We start from the raw sequence: 20181 nt of genomic DNA on the forward strand, positions 1-20181 counted from the left end.
ACTACTACTACATCCCTCATCTGTACCTGTACTACTACTACACTCCTCATCTATACCTGTACTACTACTACTACTACACCCCTCATCTTTACCTGTACTACTACTACACCCCTCATCTGTACCTGTACTACTACACCCCTCATCTGTACCTGTACTACTACTACTACACTCCTCATCTATACCTGTACTACTACTACACCCCTCATCTATACCTGTACTAGTACTACACCCCCTCATCTATACCTGTACTACTACTACACCCCTCATCTGTACCTGTACTACTACTACACCCCTCATCTGTACCTGTACTACTACTACACCCCTCATCTGTACCTGTACTACTACTACACCCCTCATCTGTACCTGTACTACTACTACACCCCTCATCTGTACCTGTACTACTACTACACCCCTCATCTGTACCTGTACTACTACTACATCCCTCATCTGTACCTGTACTACTACACCCCTCATCTTTACCTGTACTACTACTACTACACCCCTTATCCACTATACCTCCACTACTAAACACACAAAGAAGAACTCCTATACTATATGGGGGCCCAGAATGGCACACAGGGGGCTTGTCTACAACAGGGGAGCACTGTTACAGTGAGAAGCAATACAGTTGTCTCAAATGTCATTAAAATAGTATCTGATGCTGCAAGGACAAAACTATTCTGTTTATTTAGCAAAAAGGAAAAAAAAAATCGAGATTTAAATCGAGAATCGTCCAAAATTTTTAAAAAATCGAGATTTTATTTTTTGGCCATATCGCCCAGCTCTAATATATATATATATACATGTATGTATATATATGTGTGTGTGTGTATGTATACATGTATTTATGTATCTGTGTGTGTATGTATATGTATGTATGTATATATATATATATATATATACATACACACACACACACACACACACACACACACACACACACATATATGTATTTGTGTGTGTAAATCAGGAGAATACCGCAGCACTCATGGGATAGAATTCAACACAACGTGTTTATTTCCCCAAACCGCGACGTTTCGCTCTCCACACAGAGCTTTTTCAAGAAAAAGCTCTCAGTGTGGAGAGCGAAACGTTGCGGTTTGGGGAAATAAACACGTTGTGTTGAATTCTATCCCATGAGCGCTGCGGTATTCTTCTGATTTCTATTACCTATACCGGGTGGTCGCTGGTATATACCGCCTGGCACCACATTCATCGCTACACGAGTGCTGCATTCATTCTGAATTAATTGTGTGTGTGTGTGTGTGTATATATGTGTGTATATGTATATATGTATATATATATATATACATATATATATATATATATATATATATATATATATATATATATATATATATATATATATATAATTTTTTTTTTTTTTTTTTTTGTGGAAAAACAGATCAAAACGGATGCACGCAAATTCAAGTTTTTTTTCCAAATACAGTGGTGCCTTGGATTACGAGCATAATCCATTCCAGGACCGTGCTTGTAATCCAAATACACTCTTAAACCAAAGCAAATGTTCCCATAAGAAATCATTGAAATGCAGAAAATTGGTTCCACACCCCAAAAATAATGATTTTTTTATTCTGAATAACATGTAGAATAGATGAAACAAACAATGAAAAACAGCTAAACGTGTCATATTATAAGTTACTGTACAGTATAGCAGTCAGCATGCGGTCTATAGTAAGGGCATAAACCTGAAAAAACAGCAGCAGTTTGTAGATACAGAATGGAGGTGCAGATCATCATAATGCAGTAGCGTAGTACAGCAGGCTTGAATACAGAAGCAAGGCTGCTGTCAAAGGTCTGTGTGGTCACATGACAGCAATGGGGAAGTTCTCTGGAACGCCCTACCCAAAGACCTCAGACTCGTACCCAATACTCAGTTATATCTGACGTTTTACTTGCAATCAGATGTTGCGTTGTTACTGGCACTTGTGCCTGGTGTTGACCCAAGTTGTAGTCTGTAAGCTCCAACGAGCAGGTCTCGTTTACACTTTGTATTTTTATTTTCTTTTATTTTTATTCAAATTTTTTAACTGTGTATTATGTAACCTCTGTACTGTATGTATAAAAAAAGTGCGGTGGAATCTGTTGGTGCTATACAAATAATATAATATTTTTATTATTAGTGGCATGTGTTCAGCATGGGCCAATCAGGAAGGGAGAATAACAAAGCTGTGCAGGAGGACAGTGACAAACTTTTCTATACAGTAGTGTGAATGGCTGAGTGTGAGTGCAGGCAAATTATAGCAGCAGTGTGTATAGCTGAGTGTAAGTGCAGGCACATTATAGTAGGAATGGAGAGGATAGGAAACACAAGCGCTGACAGATCTGCTATGATATGGAAGGTGAGGGAGATTTCCTGGGTCAGAGTACAGGGCTGTAGACCCCGCTATGCAGACCATGTCACTCCCCCTCCCACCCAGTACAGGGAGCTCTTAAACCAAAGCAATGCTCTTAAAACAAGTTACAATTTTGAAAAACTGTAAGCTCTTCTTGCAAAATGCTCTCAATCCAAGTTACTCTTAAACCAAAGTACCACTGTATTATTATTGTCATCTTTTCTGCATGGTGATGTAGAGCCGCATTTGTAATTATTCTGGTTATTGTTGAAAACAGATAAAACACTTATTAGACCCATTTAAGGCTAGGCTCCTAAAGACAGATCATGGGATTACTATGTCTGCACTGATGGCTAAACTACCCAGAATGCAGGTTACCAGAACAAGTTGTATGCAGACTTTGAGCTAGTAAACAATGCTTGGAGATTTCTAGCGTGAAGACTGCATATATATATATATATATATATATATATATATATATATATATATATATATATATATATATATATATATATATATAATAAATGAGGCTATAGACTGGATAAATAATGCAATGTATTTACAGTTTCTGACCTTGTGTCCAGTGGTGGGCATAAATTGTAATGCCCAAGTAATCTAAATTCCAATGTACTTACTGCTAGTCCAGTGCATGATACCTTATTTGTTTAATACATCTAGGTACAAAGGAAGCGTACCCAAAATCTTGGCAGACATATATTTTAGTCTCGGGACACAGATTCCTGAAGAGTTGAAATTGGTTCTACCTGCAGATGGAGATGATTCATTTATACAAGATGGGCATACTCCCATGTGCTCTCAGCCATCTATATTAAGGGTGCCCAGTGTGCCTAAAGCAGTAAATGAAGAAGATCAGCTTGAAGAGCTTCGAACTAGATCCGCCAAGAAAAGGAGGTAGGCTTCTATACAAGGCAGTATGACTTCAGATATATTAACAAATTCTGTAATAAAACACGGACGATATTTTGTCACGTTTAATTCCAAAGAACAAGCACTATGACGAGACACAGAAGTATTGCAGAGTCTTCACAGAGTATGAAGCAGATTGAACTTCCAAAGAAACCACTTAACAGGGTAAGGACTTGCAGACCTAATTTCTTTTAGGAATTATGTTTTGTGTGTGCTATGCTGCTGGTAAAGGCAAACTGGCCAAAGCTGACGCTTCCTATGTGATGGTCTTATTCCTGCTATTCTTGTTGCTTCATGCTCTACTGGTATAAAACACCTCACAAAATAAGCATTATATGGAGCGACTGGCCTATTTTAAGAGTAAATCTTGTCCTGTTGTTCCATACTTAAAAGGCTATTCTAGAGAAGTCATTTCTCTATTTGTGCTCAGGGCGCAGTTAAACCCCTGCTGTGCTTGCTATTTCAGACCCTCACCTTGATTGGCTGGGAAGGTGGTGCAGTTTGGAGGGGGATTAACATGGAAATTGTCAGCATGGCGGGTGAAAAATGGACAGTATGTATAATGTTGTTTTTTAAAGGGAACCGGTCAGCCAGGGGATTACTGCAAAACCCAACCCACCCCTTGATAAAGCGTTGGATACTTACACTCTCCTGGCGGTGACGCGACGGATTTCTTGGCAATAGGACCGACATCCCGAGCGTCACTGATAGGAGGGGGTAAGTTACCAACGCTTTATCCTGGGGTAATGTGGGTTTTGCAGCAGTCCCCTGGCTTACAGGTCCCCTTTAATTACACCCTACACACAGTTACATAGAAACTACATTTTCCAGAACACCCCTTTAAAAAAAAAAAAAAATTTGTTTAACGTCCCTGTGGATTATTCATATTCTCAAGTCACTACACATTTTGTTTTGCCCTAGCTCATTTTAAATGGAGATTTGTCCCTGATGAGTGCAAGTCTAAGTCGAGGACAGCAACAAATTGCCACACTCTGCTTCCGTAAGGTGCTTTGGTCAGTGTGAGAGACCATGAGACCTTACCGATTACCTTTTAAGTATAAAAAAAAATGATGAAACCTGATGAGTTGAAGTTGTCCACAAAGTAAGGTGTTGGTTCTGTAAAGTTGGTTTCTGAAAGTATTTGTGTATATTTTAAAATTTTAGGAGAGCTCAAGCTCTAATCTTGTTGTAATGGTGGAGAAATTAAAGATGCCTTTACCAGCACAGGCCCAGAAAGATGGTGAAAGTAAGTAGTCATGCTTTACTATTTATCCCCTAAAGTTTCCTATCATTGTTCATTTTGCTAGGGACAGTAGTATATGGATGTCTATCTTTAATGTGTAACCTTTATTTAGATTTGTAAATTACGATACTTTTTTTAAAACAAGAACTCCTGTTCTGGACAGTTCACGACATGTATAGGGGTGGCAGCAGAGCACAGATCCTGTCTGGAAAGCATTATACTATGTATCTCTGGGACACATAAGCACTAGAAAGATTGGGGACACGTATGAGATCTTTGGGGTTCCAACCTTTGTGCCCCCCACAGGAATCTCTAAATCGGCACTCTGGCTCATTTGTTATGAATGGAGCTGTGGGTTAAAGCTTGACCTGCAGCTCCATTCATTCTCTATCGAGCCGCTGGAAAGAGCTGAGTGCTGCATACTAGTCTCTCCAGTGGATCCATAGAGAATGAATGAATCTGCGGGTCACGCCCCAACCCACAGCTCCATTCATAACAAAGGAGTTAGGACAGGGAGTTCAGATCCCCCGCAAATTCATACTTATCCGCTATCCACAGGAAAAACTGAAAACCCCTTTTAAGATTTTATTTTTTCCCTTCCTCTGAAGAACCTCTTCAATATTTCTGTTCAATAGGATAAACTCTACCCCATTTGTTGTCATGCTGGTGACTAGTGTCAGTGTCCGACATGCTGTCCCACTGTTAGAGGAATTTTTTTTGTAGGTTTGTGGGGAGATGTTGTGGACCAGGCTTTAAGGATTTAGATGCTGTCAGTTTTATGGGTCTAAGAACCCCCTTAAGTTAGCATCATGTACTCTATTAGTACAAGAATTTTGAGACTTTTTTTTTTTCTATTTCAGCTACAAAAGTAAGAAGAAATCTGTTTGTCCAAGAGAATCGTTCGCCTACAAGAAGGGGCAGTAAGATGCCACGAAGCCAATCTGTATCAGCAGTGGAGGGCCTGAAGCATAAGCGTAGCAAGAGTCACGATGGCACTAAAGGTGACTTGTTACAAACTTTTTGTGCTGTATTTTTTTCACTTCCAAATTCACAGCTCGTTCATCTGTAAAATTTTTATTGATAGCCTATACTGGGGATATGCCACAAAAATTACAAAAATCCTGAAAAACCCTGGTAAGGCCATCTGTTTTGTTTTAGAATCGGGACACTTGTCCCAAGTGCTGGAGGAGGAAGGGAGTAATATGATGGAATCATAATTCATCCACTTATCAATGTTGGTCTAGTTTTATGTCAGTTCGATCACATTTCATGGCAAGAATCATGCAGCACTGTTCTTAAAGGAGAAGTCCGGAGAAAATTATTTTTTTATATGTTATTACTGATGGAAAGTTATACAATTTTCTAATGTACATTAATTATGGGAAATGCTCCTATACTGCTATTTCCCTTAATTTAGTGTACCAGGAAGTGTTAGAATTCTCTCAGAAGCAGTGACGTCACGACGAAAGGTGTATTTCCTATGGAGTGTCCAGCAAGGGGGGCAATATATATAGAAGTCAATGAGTACCATTGACTTTTATATATATATATAGTGCGCCCCTGCTGGACACTCCATTGGAATTACAATGGATGTGTATGTAATGTAATATGCAGTGTTTTTGATTGAATACATTTATGAAATACTTTGGGGAGCAAGTGTCCTTGCTCCCCAAAGTATTCCATAAATGTAAGCAATCAGTACATCACAGTACCGAACGCCCGCCGCTGTGGACTACTCTCAACTACTACTCTCCCCACCTGCTCATAGCATGTGCAGGTGATGGAAGAGTAGTAGCCGGGTTATATGGCTGAGATCGCCGCCGCAATGCCACGCAGGGGGAGCCGCTCATCACTGCAGCTATCATCCCCCTCCTGCTGCTTCCTTACTCTATGTGATAGCTGACTTCCTGCCGGGCCGCCGCTCTCCGTTCACACGTGCCGGCGGCCGGGAAGGAAGTCAGCTATCACATAGAGTAAGGAAGCAGCAGGAGGGGGATGATAGCTGCAGTGATGAGCGGCTCCCCCTGCACGGCATCGCGGCGGCGATCTCAGCCATATAACCCGGCTACTACTCTCCCATCACCTGCACATGCTATGAGCAGGTGGGGAGAGTAGTAGTTGAGAGTAGTCCACAGCGGCGGCAGCGGCGGGCGTTCGGTACTGTGATGTACTGATTGCTTACATTTATGGAATACTTTGGGGAGCAAGGACACTTGCTCCCCAAAGTATTTCATAAATGTATTCAATCAAAAACACTGCATATTACATTACATACACATCCATTGTAATTCTAATGGAGTGTCCAGCAGCGGCGCACTATATATAGAAGTCAATGGTACTCATTGACTTCTATATATAGTGCGCCCCCTGCTGGACACTGCATAGGAATTACACCTTTCGTCGTGACGTCACTGCTTCTGAGAGAATTCTAACACTTCCTGATACACTAAATTAAGGGAAATAGCAGTATAGGAGCATTTCCCATAATTAATGTACATTAGAAAATTGTATAACTTTCCATCAGTAATAACATATAAAAAAATAATTTTCGCCGGACTTCTCCTTTAATGTCAAATTGTTGGACACCACAGTGAAACACCAATGGACCCCATAAGTTGCAGGGGGTCTGCAAGGCAATGTTGGCATTCATTGTAGGAGGGATCTAGAACAGCTTAATTTACAACTTTCATTTCACTTTTGCACGTATGTGAACTGACTTCTGCGCATGTACATATTCACCAGTTAAGATGATTCTGTTTTGTTTTTTTTTTTTGTTGCCCCAACGATAGTCATAGATTTGCATAACTTATTTTGTCTGTTTCTTTTACTTTGATTAGATCATTATAAGCTACTGACAAAGAAAGTGACTGAAACACCAGCGCACAAACAAATGGCAAACAGACTGCTTTACAGGCAGATTAAAGGCCGGTGAGTGTTTTGCATAATAGGTGGTTTTGTGTGTTTTTCTTTTCCTTCCCCTCCCCTTATTTTTACTTCTCATGACGGGTCATACAGCATTCGGGGATAGGAGTCTTTACATAACTGTTGTTTTGGTTATTTGCAGCTTCTGTGACCAAGGTAAACAAACATTCAAGGTCCAAGCCACAGCAGATTCCAGGAGAGGGATCACCTTAGGTGTCTTCTCAGTTATGACTGATAGTAAGAGCGATCTCCTAGTTGGGATCCTCGAGCTATCAGTTATAGCCGAGAGGGGACACTGGACCTGTAACCACACTTATCTAGGTCATGTAAGCTGCATGACAGACATTGGGTATGTATAGACTCCCATCCCTGACAGCTGTATGACCTGTCTGCAGTTTTGAGCTATCACGGTCTGCTTCTTTAAATTTCTACGTTACAATCCAACATACAATCAAGTTTATCCTTTACTACTTCTACACATTATGTTTGTAAACTCATTATCATTTTTTTTTTTTAGACAAAGTGAATCTATGTCGAATGTCAGTGTTGTTGAAGAATCTCCAGAAAAGGTTTTAAGAGGTACCTGCTTTTTTCTGTTAGCACTAAAGTGATTTAAAAGTTAGTTAATCTAACATGCCCTTAATAGAAGTCTACTACTGTACAAGTGATGTAAAAAAGCAGATAAATGCGCACACATATTATAGCAATCATAAAAAATATATATTCTTTATTACCAAAATCACAACATCAACAAATATTTAAAAACCTTTAAAATAGGACCTAATGTATAGTCCTAACAGACCCAGGTGTATCGCCACAATCTCCAGGATCACACACAAATAAGCATCATAAAGGATAAACGCAAATAATTTCTCTAGAACAGACGTGTCAAACTCAGGCCCTCCAGCTGTTTTAAAACTACAATTCCCATCATGCCTGGACAGCCAAAGCTAAAGCCAAAGGTTCCCCATCCCTGCTCTAGAATATCTACATTTCAAAGATAACTAGACATTATATGCCAGTTTATCCTAGCAACCTATATTCAGCCATTGATGAGCAAACCCACCTTACTTAAACCCCATGTGTTCCGCTACGTTCCCAAAGCTTTTTCAGCAATAAATATTTATTTACTCCTGAGTAAGACATAGCTATGGGGAAAGCGTAAAACGCTTGAAGTTTAGGTGTGCATACACCAGGTTAGGTTATGATACTGGTGTGTGTGATCCCACAAATTGTGGGGAAACACCTGGGTCTGTTAGGACTAGACATTATCTTTATTTTAATGTTTGTTGTTCTGCTTTTGGTAATAAAAAAAATATATATTTTTCTCTTCTCGCCCTATGACGGCACCCCTGGAGAGGACCACCTCCTACTCCCATTGGACAGGAAACAGAACACTGGACCTTAAAAGAATCGCCTCCTCTCACCAACACCAGTTACTGTTTCCTGTCCCATGGGAGCAGGACATGGAGGATGTCTCCTCCAGGAGGACCTTCATAGGGCTGGGGATCTCCGGCAGAAAGGCTTACCGGCTCCCGAGGCGTCCGTACCTAAAGACTGAGGCCCGTCCAGTACCTCCACTTGATCGGGCCCCGCGCGTCTCCCGGCCCCTCTGGCGTCCTTCCTAGCGAGTAGCGGTGGCAGGGATGCGCACACGCGAACAGGGTGACGCAATGACGTAACGACGTCTGACGCAGCGTCCCCACGTGTCGCGGCGCGCTCCCGGAAACCGTGATGACGCCGGACGGGCTTCCGGAGGGGGGATGTCCCTATAGGCCTTGATCAATAGGCCCAGGCCACGGCTTGCCGGGGAGGACGGCGGGAGGGTGTGCCGCATCAGCGCCGCGGCGGAGGCGGGGTCAGCCGGCCCTAGGTGCGTTTGGCGCCATATTTAAAGAAACAGCAGAGAGCTCAGAGTGCCTTGCACCTGCATAAGGAGCCTGCTGCTAGAAAGTCGGTTGCTGTGCTTTTGCTGTGCCAGCTGTGGGGACCTAAGGCCAATCCTGGGTCAGATGGAGTCCCAAGGCGCTGAACAATCCCAGACCTCTGCTACAGATAATCCAGCGGTATGGTGTGGTAAGAGGGGTTCTCCCCATATACATATTAAGTACACTATCTTATCAGGATGTTATGGTTTATATTTAGGAGGGATCCTCTAAAAAGGAGCGTACTAAGATTAAAGAGTGTCCGGTCTGCAGAAAGAGGCTTAGTAGTTCATACAATAAGACCTTGTGTGGGGGGTGCATGAACCGAGTATTAGAAGATCAAGGACCATCCTTCATTAGAAACATCAGAGACATGGTTAGGCGAGAAATCAGGGTAGGTAGAAGTATCTTGTTACATTATTTAATTTCGCTTTAGACTCCCCCTACCAAGGTGCTTATTGTTGTATTTCTGCAGGCCTCCTTAACCCTCTCGCTCTACTTCCTCTGAGACGCCTGAAGTCAGCGTAAACCCCCCTCCTGACTCTCAGCCACTTGTGGTTGCGGGACCGAGTCAGCAGATGGATCCTTCTCCAATAAATGAGGAAGATCAGGATCTATCAGTTGGGGTGGACTATCAGGGCGAACTAGTCTCTGAACCAGAGGAGGCCTCAGGGGAAGAATCGGCGGGGTCCCTGTTGCCGATTGAATCCATAGACTCTCTTATTAAGAATGTCAGATTAACCATGGAGATAGCCGATACTCCTCAACCAAGATCCGTACAGGACATAATGTTTGAGGGGTTAGCTCCAAAGAAGAGACTAGTGTTTCCAGTACACCAGAGTATTAAGACTCTTATTTGTCACGAGTGGGCCAATCCAGATCGGAAGTTCTTTATCCCTCGGGCCGTAAGTCTGGTGTTACATCCATCCATCTTGGAGGTATACTGTGTAGTATAACACTTATATTGATTCTAAACCTTTTCTTATTTTTAGTACAAAAGGAAATATCCTTTCAGTCAGGAAGACTGTGAATCCTGGGAAGGGGCTCCCAAGATAGATCATCCAGTGGCGAAGATCTCAAAAAAGAACACACTACCCTTTGAGGACACAGCAGTGCTTAAAGACCCTCTAGATAAGAGAGCCGACATCTACTTAAAAAAGTCTTGGGAGGCCTCTACATCCGCATTCAAGCCTTTGATTGCGACTACTTCAGTGGCCAGATCACTGAAAATGTGGATGACTGAACTTAAAGATAAAGTCAAGGAAAGTAATCCAAGCCAGGAGTTTAACCAGGCATTTACTACAATTGACAATGCAGTGTCATTTATTGCAGAAGCATCGGCAGATGCCTTAAAATTGTCAGCACGATCAGCGGCCCTTTCAAACTCAGCCCGAAGATCTATATGGGTAAAAGAGTGGAAAGGTGATACCACATCAAAGGCCAAGTTATGTGGAGTCCCATGTGAAGGGAAGCTTCTATTCGGGTCAGCCCTGGAATCTATCCTAGAGAAAGCCTCTGACAGAAAGAAGGGATTTCCCCTTATACCCCAACAGACCAGTAGACCATTCAGGGGAAGAGGTAGGAGACCTAGGGGTGGAAATGTCAGTAGTAGAAAGGATTGGCGACCTCAGAAGAAGAATAAGGGTTTTCTCTTTCCCTCTTCTGACAAGAAGGCCCCTCAATGACATGAGGTCCCTGTGGGAGGGCGTTTAGCTTGTTATTTTTCGCAGTGGTGTACAATTTCTGGTAGCACTTTTGTGTTGGATACAATAAAATTTGGCCTTAAAATCTCCTTTTCATCCTCCCCAGGGGTAAGATTTGTAGTACTGACCTATCATCAGACCCTGACAAACACACGGCTCTTCTAGCTGAGATTCATTCCCTTTTAAGTAAAAGAGTACTTGTTCCAGTTCCCAGGGAGCAAAGGGGAGTGGGGTTCTACTCCACTTTGTTTCTTGTGAAAAAGCCCAATGGTTCATATAGAACGATAATTAATCTCAAGCCACTGAACAGAGTCCTTACTTACGAGAGGTTCAGAATGGAGTCAATATCCTCAGCCATTCTGAATCTCTCGGAAAACTGCTTTATGGCCACCATCGATCTCAGAGATGCTTATTACCATATTCCTATGCATCCTGACCATTACAGATTTCTGAGAGTGGCAGTAAATATGGGCTCAGAGGTTTCACATTTCCAGTTCACAGCCATGCCATTTGGTATCTCCCAGGCTCCCAGAGCATTCACCAAGGTTATGGCAGAGGTCATGGCGCATGTCAGGGAAAGAAATATCATTATTATCCCCTACCTTGATGACTTTCTCATTATAAACAATTCTCAGATAGCTCTGGAGACAGATATTAAATTCATAGAGTCAGTTTTTTTCTCTCTAGGATGGGAAGTCAATGAGGAGAAATCCAACAAAACACCTAGCCAGCGGTGTAAATTCTTAGGTATCTACCTAGACTCCAGGGTTCAGAAATCCTTTCTCCCAGAGAATAAGATCTTACAGGTACAGACGAGAATTAGACAACTCTCTGATAACCCCCTTACTACTATGAGGTCAGCCATGTCACTGTTAGGGCTTTTAACCTCTTGTATCCAGGCAGTACCGTGGGCACAATATCACACCAGAAGGCTCCAATATCAGATTCTGTCGGAATGGGATGGTGTAACTGATTCCCTAGATTTCCCTCTTCTTCTGTCTCCGCAGACCTTAAGATCCCTGTCCTGGTGGGAGCAACGGGAACATCTAGACAAGGGTCTTCCATGGACTATTACAGAAGTAAAGACCATTACAACAGATGCCAGTCCTTCTGGATGGGGGGCTCATACGGGACCTCTTCTTCTACAAGGAAAATGGAGCCCGGAAAAAGCCAGAGAATCCCAGAATGTACGAGAGTTAAGAGCCGTTTTTCTCTCTTTAATACAGGCACTACCAGAACTTCAGGGGAAAAACGTAAGGGTACTGTCAGACAATGCGGCAGCAGTAGCCTACCTAAATCATCAAGGTGGAACCAGGTCAACCGACCTGATGAGGATCACGCACCATATCTTCAGGTTAGCAGAACCTCATTTTCTCTCTCTGACAGCACTACACCTGAAAGGATCGGACAATGTAACAGCGGATTTCCTCAGCCGGAACAAACTAAGACAGGGAGAATGGGAGCTATCCCAGGAGGTTTTTTATCAAATCTGCAGACTCTGGGGGACCCCAAAGACAGACTTATTTGCCACAAGGACAAACAGAAAAGTAAGAGAGTTTTATTCCCTATCTCAGAAGGACAACCCCACGGCCATAGATGCACTAGCACAGAACTGGGGAAGCAATCTCCTTTACGCCTTTCCACCAATCAGGCTTCTCTCTCGGGTAATACGCAAGATCAGGCAAGACAAAGCAGATGTCATTCTAGTTGCACCCTTCTGGCCCAGAAGGGTGTGGTTCGCCTGGTTGAGGAGATTATCGATAGCAGACCCCTGGGTGCTTCCAGAGAGACGGGATCTCCTTCACCAGGGACCAGTGCTTCACCCGACAGCGCAGAACCTTCACTTGACAGCCTGGCGTGTGAAAGGCAACTTTTGATTGACAGAGGGCTATCCCCTCAAGTGATATCCACACTCTTGGCCAGCCGAAAGAGGGTTACATCAGCAATCTACCTGAGAACTTGGAAGGCCTTTTGCAGATACGTGAATCAGCCAATCAATGTGATTGCTCCTCCTAATATTCCACTAATTCTGGACTTTCTTCAGGAGGGTCTTAACAAGAACTTGAGACCAAGCACTATAAAGGTTCAAATATCAGCCCTTAGTGCTCTATTTGATTTCAGACTGGCTGAACATCCATGGGTCAAAAGGTTCACAAAAGCTGCTGCTAGACTGGCTCCCAGTATAAAATCCAGACTCCCTCCATGGGACTTAAATATAGTTCTATCAGGACTGACCGTTTCTCCATTTGAGCCAATGTTAGAGTTACCTATTAAGCTGCTATCCTGGAAACTTGCCTTCTTGCTCGCTATCACATCAGCCCGAAGGGTTAGCGAGATCAGAGCCTTCTCCATCATCCCTCCATACATGACAATTAGGGACGACAGAATTATCTTATCTCCTGACCCCGCCTTTCTCCCCAAGGTGGTGTCCAATTTCCACAGGTCCCAGGAGGTAGTTCTTCCCTCATTCTGTAGTAATCCATCTAACGACAGAGAAGCAGCCTTTCATACATTGGACGTTAGACGTATTCTGTTACACTATCTGGAGGTCACTAGAGATTGGAGACAGACTGATAATCTCTTAATATCCTTCCAGGGGAAGAACAGGGGTAAGGCAGCTACCTCACAGACCATCGCCAGATGGGTGAAACAGGCTATTGGGGAATGCTATAGATCCAGTGGGAGGGATATCCCCGTAGGGTTTGGGGCACACTCCACCAGAGCAGTAGCCACTTCCTGGACAGAGAGGGCATCTGTCACACTAGAACAGATCTGTAGAACTGCTACTTGGAGCACTCCACACACCTTCTTTAGACATTATAGGCTACAACTGTCCTCAACAGAGGACTTGATGTTTGGTAGAAGAGTGCTTCACGCAGTAGTCCCTCCCTAGGCGGGGGAAGAAATTCCTAATCTAATCTCCAGGGGTGCCGTCATAGGGCAAGAAGAGAAAACAAGAATTACTAACCGGTAATGTCTTTTCTTTGAGCCCATGACGGCACCCCGCCTAATACCCGCCCTTGAAAAAAGATATGACATACCTTGACGGAGTTAATGTATGTTTGAATGTATATACTTTATTTAAAAAAAAAAAAAAAAAAAAAGTGTGTGTGTGTGTGTGTGTGTGTATATATGTAGATATATACATATGGATATATGCAGATATTATGTGACACAGATGGTATGCTATGTTGTGTTTGTTAAAAAGATTCGCTCCTAGGATCCTTGCAAAGAACTGGTGTTGGTTAGAGGAGGCGATTCTTTTAAGGTCCAGTGTTCTGTTTCCTGTCCAATGGGAGTAGGAGGTGGTCCTCTCCAGGGGTGCCGTCATGGGCTCAAAGAAAAGACATTACCGGTTAGTAATTCTTGTTTTTTCAAAATTGCTATAATATGAGAGTGCATTTATCTGCATTTTGTTACTTGTACTGTATGTATGTATCTGTTGGGCTTGTTGCTGTTGCACCTCATTCCAAGATGAGCTGGGCCCACCATGCACCCCCTCGTTCATATAACTTCCTTATAAAAGTCTACACATCCATAAACTAAAATCTCTTGTTCCTCTGGCAACACTCTGGAGATGCAGTAATAAAAATCTATTAAGCTTTGATGTAGTTCTTTTTTTGACTCTTGCATTGTGCTAGTTACCATACAGGTAATTGGACAAATTAATGAAAAATAAATAAATAGAAAGACAAAGTAAGTTTCACGGTTTTTACTTTCTTCAGAGCTTGATTTACGGAGAAGCCCTCGCATTAGGCAGCTGGAAAACAAAAGAAACTCTTCTTTCTATGCATCACAACCCAAATCCCGTAATCTGGAGAGAGTTAACTCTGCCACTCAGCAGACACTTAGTGGAGGTCAGTACAGCGTGTGCTTTGGGCTGGTTTGGGGATGCCTTTGAAAAACACTCTTAAGTTCATGGATGCAACATTTCATTTTTAGGCAGTGCCACTCAGCCTGAGGTTAAAACACCTAAACGTCTGCTGTTTGGTGAAGTTTTGGGACTGACTAGTCCTACAACACGGCGAGCAAGAAGAAAACTGTTGGCTGAAATAGATCCTGGTAGCAATGAGGTAGTGTGTTTTGAGTTTAATTACTACTTTTTACTAATGTTTTATGAAAGTTTACAAACATATAAACAAAGTCTAGACTATGTCACCCCTTTATCATTATTAGTGGCCCTGCCTCTGGGACACAAACCTGTGCTTCAACCCCTTCTAAGCCGGCGAGGTGTCTTTGTGTAAAGAACATTAAGGGGGAAGCAGAACTGTGATTGCTTTGTATTCATTTTCAAGATCAGAGAGTGGCCTAGTAGTTGGACCCCCAGCCATTAGAAAGTGATAGTTTCAGTTTATCATGAAAATACCCCTTTAAAGCAGGAAAGTAGGGTTTTGAATAAGCCCATGACTAGATAAGGCTTGTCATTAGGATTCCATTTTTTACCCTCCATAGTTGCTATAATTATTATGTAAATAAAGCTCAAATGACAAGAGGGCGTTCTCCAGCACTGTAGAAGCCCATGTAAGTCTAGCCCATAATCTATTTATCTAATGACTGTCAAATGGGGTAGGTGGAAGCTGGTACAGAGGAGGTGTACAAGAGGGCATGGGCTCAACTTAACTGGGCTCTTGCCCTGCTGAGTAACGCCCCCTGGGCTTTTCTGCCTCCTTTACATGTAAGTAAAAAACCCTTACCACTGGATCAATATAAGGAACCCTATCTAACCATAGGCTTATTTCCACCCCTGGTTTCCTGCTGTCAGGTCTGTTTTAAAGCAGTCTAGTATTTACTTTTTATTTATTTATTTCATTTTAGGCATTGGAAAAATCTCAGAAATTTACTCCAAAGAAAATGCAGAAATCCATTTCATGTTCTGAACAACCAGCTCAAATACAATTGCTACGAAGATCTCCTCGTACACCGCACACCCCAGTGTGTGCACCTAAGCCAATAAAGACTCTTTCCAAGACTCCAGTGGAGAAGAAAAGTGCTGCTAAAAATTTGGGAAGGCTGTTCTCGCCAGCTGAAATGCAGGAAAAGACTCCCTCTAAATCCACTGAAAGAAGAAGCGAGCGTTTGGCTCAGACAACACCTAGCAATAGTGGCTCACTAGGGTTGCGCCTACTTTCGCCTTTAAAAACTATAGGGCAACCTTTTACACCCCAAAAGGATCACATTTTCAAAAGTCCACAGAAAACTCCTCAGAAGAGTTCAAGAACCAACACACCTGCAAAGCTGACACCCCTTTCTTGCACACCCAGGAAATCTCCTAGATTACTGGGTTCAAACACACAGTGTGTTACACCAACAAGGTGCTTGCTGCAAACACCGCAGAAAGTATGTGAAACGCCAACACCAAAGAAACGTGCTAACAATGCCGCTGCTGCATTACCGTTTACAGTAGAATGTACTCCTGAAAAGGTTACTTTTTTCACCCCTAGAAAAACTGCAGACTGTTCCCAATCACAGTCTAAGACATCTAAGTTAGACATTTTGTCTATGACCCCTTGTGAACCGATTCTAAAAACACCTAGAAAATCCATCCTTAAAGATGTTAAACCAAGCTGTGCTCAAGGAGAGACAGATACTTGTGAATTCCCTGTTCAGTCAATGGACAGCAAACCCCTTAAGGAAACAGATAGCAGTCCCTTGAAACTATGTTCCCCCTCTACATCTGGTTTGCAGGAAGCCTGTGACGTTGCTAAAGTCTTGTCTCCACTTGTCAGAAGCTCTTCTGTATACAAGGTTCTGTCACCTGATACCAAACTCAACCCTATTGTCTATTGTGAACGGTTAGATATGTCCTCTTTGGAGAGCTCTGAGGGTACCGAGTCTTTTGTGAACACTTCTCAAACTGATGAAAGTATTGACATAACTGAAGCCAAGGTTGTGCCTGCAGAAAGTTGTGATTTGAAAATGAAGGTTTTATTTAAGCGAAAGTCTTCAGATGTAAGTCTATTGAACCACCTGCCAACCACACCGAAGGGTGGAGGGGAGGCAGTTTGCACCTCACCGTATGGATTACGATGCACTGTGGACAGAAGACAGAGAGAAGCTGCGGCACGTCTTGGAACACCACAGATTCCTGCAAAATTCTCAACTCCAAAGAGTCAAAGAAAACCCAACCCTCCTCCAGTTTATGAAGTTGAACTTGAAATGCAGGCGTCTGGATTACCCAAACTCCGTTTCAAAAGAACCGACTCCAGTTCTACAATTGATATGGGTACTTTACCAAGAACACCCAATGGGCCTTCAAGTAAAAAGGGAAATGAAAGCCCTTTTGGGGAGACATGGTGTAATAAGCATGCTATGAAGTTAGAATCTGCTTGTGCTTCTCCTTGTCTTAGATCTTCCCATACTACGCCTGGCAAAAGTGGACTGCAGGCATTAATCTGTCAGACTTACACACCAAAAAGAAGCTCCTCCAATACCGCATCTCCATCGCAGACTGAGGCTGTAAGTCCTTGGACTCCATCACCAAAGTACAAGGATAAAAATGGCAGTGATGTTATTAACAATTGGCCCCGTAAGAAAAAAGCATTTTCTGTCAAATCTGCTTGTGTGCTTAGGCAAGAGAAGAATCAGGAGTATTCAGGTAGTGCTCCTTCAGGAGAGGAGGGTCTAGAACAGGACGTAAATAAGGCCTCCCCCCTGGGAGACCTCATAGTAGAAGGGGTTTCTAAGCTACTTGAGCAGTCACCAGTCTTAGAATGGAAAGGAAAAACTGAAATCGGTACCATGTCCTTTAAATCTAGAAAGCGACCCTTTGACTTCCTGTCCCCCACAAAAGATGAACCTAGTTCTAAGCGATCCTGTACATTAAGTGGTGCCTGTGAAGATATAGAAGAATGTGTGGTCTCTTCAAGCACACGGTCATCGGACATGAGCTCCTCACAGCAAAGTTTTTACGAAGATGAAGTCTTCACTATTTCAGGTAACCCATAGCTTTTCCTGTTTACATAATGTCTACATAATCATTCAGATTCGTTGAATCATTGCTTTCTTTGTTCCCCAGGCTTCACCCCACCAAATAAAGCTGTAAAAAATTCTTTGTCTGCAAGTGGTCTTTTGGCTCTAACACACTCTCCAATGCTCTTTAAGGGGAAAACACCATCTAAGAGAAAGATGCAAGGTGAGCACCTCGGCATTTACTGAGATGTTTTCTGGAAAACCTGCAGGCGCTATATGTATATTTTTTGTGTATTGGGGTGTGTGTGTGTATAAATGTATGTATGTATGTGTGTATTTTGTATAAAAAGTTCCAGGGTAACATGTCATTTGTTCATATAAACCTCTGAGCTAAGTCTAGAAGGTTTGTGTGAACCTTCTGGGATAAGTCTTGTTGGTGGTCCTCTTCGGTGGCTGACAGCTCTATGTAGGCACACTTAAACATAAATAGCCACATGTCACTAAGTAGGGCCACTAAAAATTACTTACTGTCCCCATACACCTTATACTTTGGTTGGCCATAACAACTGCTTACGGCTGTTTGCATAGAGTGTATGGGGCCCTCCTAAACAACTGCTGATAGACGATGTCAGTGGATATAGGGGTTGGCGTGATAGAGAATCACTGCCTGACCTCTTTGTTCTATGTGAGTTAATTGACAACCAGAGCTCTCTGGCCAAGGCTTAAACCTCCCCTGCCAATAGAGAACACACCAGAATGGGCAAAAATTTACGAGTGACTTGGTTACCCTGGAACTTTTCCCACAAAACCATAGATCGGTCTGCTTTGTTGTTTGAAAGTGACAGCATCTGCTTCTGTTTTCGAAAAAAAAAAACTGCACTATGTTGTTGTTTTTTTTTCATCAGTATAGCTGTGTTTTTGTGTTGTCTTTTGTGTATTGTTGTATTTTTTTATGGTACTGTGTAATGTGTTGAGTTAAACTATTTGCTACTTTTGTTTACTTTTACTTTTTTTTTTTCTATGGCATTTCCTGTACAGTGACAAAAACAGTTGTTATAACTTTATTCTGTAGGTCAATACAATATTGACAATACCAGAGAGAGCGAGCTGGTGGGTGTAAGCCTCTGCCATATTTTCAGTGTATATCCGACATTGTTTGCCTGCACACATCTTCCCATTCACTCATGATACAGAGGATCAAACCTTGTTGCTGTAGAGCGCTAGCCTTATAGTACAGTATCAGTGCTCTGTTAACAAGCCATGAACGTGTTTGTTTAAAAAAAATTATATTTTTCTCTGAAGAGTACCTCTTTACATTAAAGAACCACATTTTAATCAGTTCAATTTTCTAATGCCCTCAGTATGTTGTCACTTTTCATAATTTAGGTTTGGCGCTTCAGACCTTCTCTACTTACAGTAACTTTTTGTGCTTTTATTTTTGCAGATGGTGAATCCCAGAATAGCACTCCAAAAAGGTCAGCGCATCAGGCTGTTAGCATGGAAGGATCCCCTTTTGGCCAAGGATCTGCTAAGCGTACAATAAGCAGAACATATACACGGAAAAAGCTTATAACATGACATGGTGATTTTCCAGATTTAACCATAAATCGGTGGACTACCGCACAACTTTTCACAAGTTGATAAACATTGGTCCGGCACTGGACATGCAGTGGTGCTGACATATTGCTCAGGTTGTCGGAGTTGCGGAAAAGAATCTAATTTTTTTGGCCAGGTTATGATGCTGTAACTTAAAATTACATAGTAAAAGTATGTGAACGCTAATGCATGGAGAATAGCAGCCTCCTTTTTGCAGAGGTTTCTATTTCTTCTAACTTATGTTCATGTCCTCTGTAGTATAAAAAAAAAAAAAGTAAATGTCTGAAAAAAATGTGTGAATGTAAATGTTTTTTTGTTGGACGTGTGTTTTTTGTATAAAGCAGTGTTAAAAAAATCTGTATATATCATATTTGAGATGAAAATACTTTTAATAAGGTACTTTTGTAACAATAAACTATCATTTCAAGAACGCTGTCTTGAACCTTGGATAATGAGTGAAGACTAGAGATGAGCACAACGTGAGCATGCTCAAGTCCAATCTTTCAGCATTTTAATACTGGTGGTATACTAGATGCAGCTCTAGGGAGTCCTGTAAAACATGGATACAGCCTATGGCCTAGGGCTGTGTTTATATGTAA

General features: G+C 42.2%; 1 protein-coding gene across 2 annotated transcripts in view; it reads left to right on the top strand.

The window, feature by feature from the left end:
• TICRR (TOPBP1 interacting checkpoint and replication regulator) overlaps window positions 1–19963 on the top strand; it is a 43483-nt gene extending 23520 nt beyond the window's left edge. The window contains exons 12-23 of one of the 2 annotated variants that reach the window (XM_069984705.1): window positions 3036–3269; window positions 3362–3449; window positions 3751–3837; window positions 4449–4530; window positions 5388–5528; window positions 7365–7455; window positions 7967–8028; window positions 14803–14934; window positions 15020–15150; window positions 15893–18011; window positions 18093–18209; window positions 19431–19963. In XM_069984705.1, the coding sequence (XP_069840806.1) occupies window positions 3036–3269; window positions 3362–3449; window positions 3751–3837; window positions 4449–4530; window positions 5388–5528; window positions 7365–7455; window positions 7967–8028; window positions 14803–14934; window positions 15020–15150; window positions 15893–18011; window positions 18093–18209; window positions 19431–19564 (3418 nt within the window). In that variant the 3' untranslated portion in view covers window positions 19565–19963. The remainder of the gene's footprint in view (window positions 1–3035; window positions 3270–3361; window positions 3450–3750; window positions 3838–4448; window positions 4531–5387; window positions 5529–7364; window positions 7456–7966; window positions 8029–14802; window positions 14935–15019; window positions 15151–15892; window positions 18012–18092; window positions 18210–19430) is intronic. The other variant, XM_069984712.1, reaches the window with a different exon arrangement.
• Window positions 19964–20181: the final 218 nt, after the last annotated feature.

The sequence above is a fragment of the Dendropsophus ebraccatus genome, chromosome 1 (genome assembly GCF_027789765.1).
Source record: "Dendropsophus ebraccatus isolate aDenEbr1 chromosome 1, aDenEbr1.pat, whole genome shotgun sequence".
In the NCBI taxonomy this organism is placed as follows: Eukaryota; Metazoa; Chordata; class Amphibia; order Anura; family Hylidae; genus Dendropsophus; species Dendropsophus ebraccatus.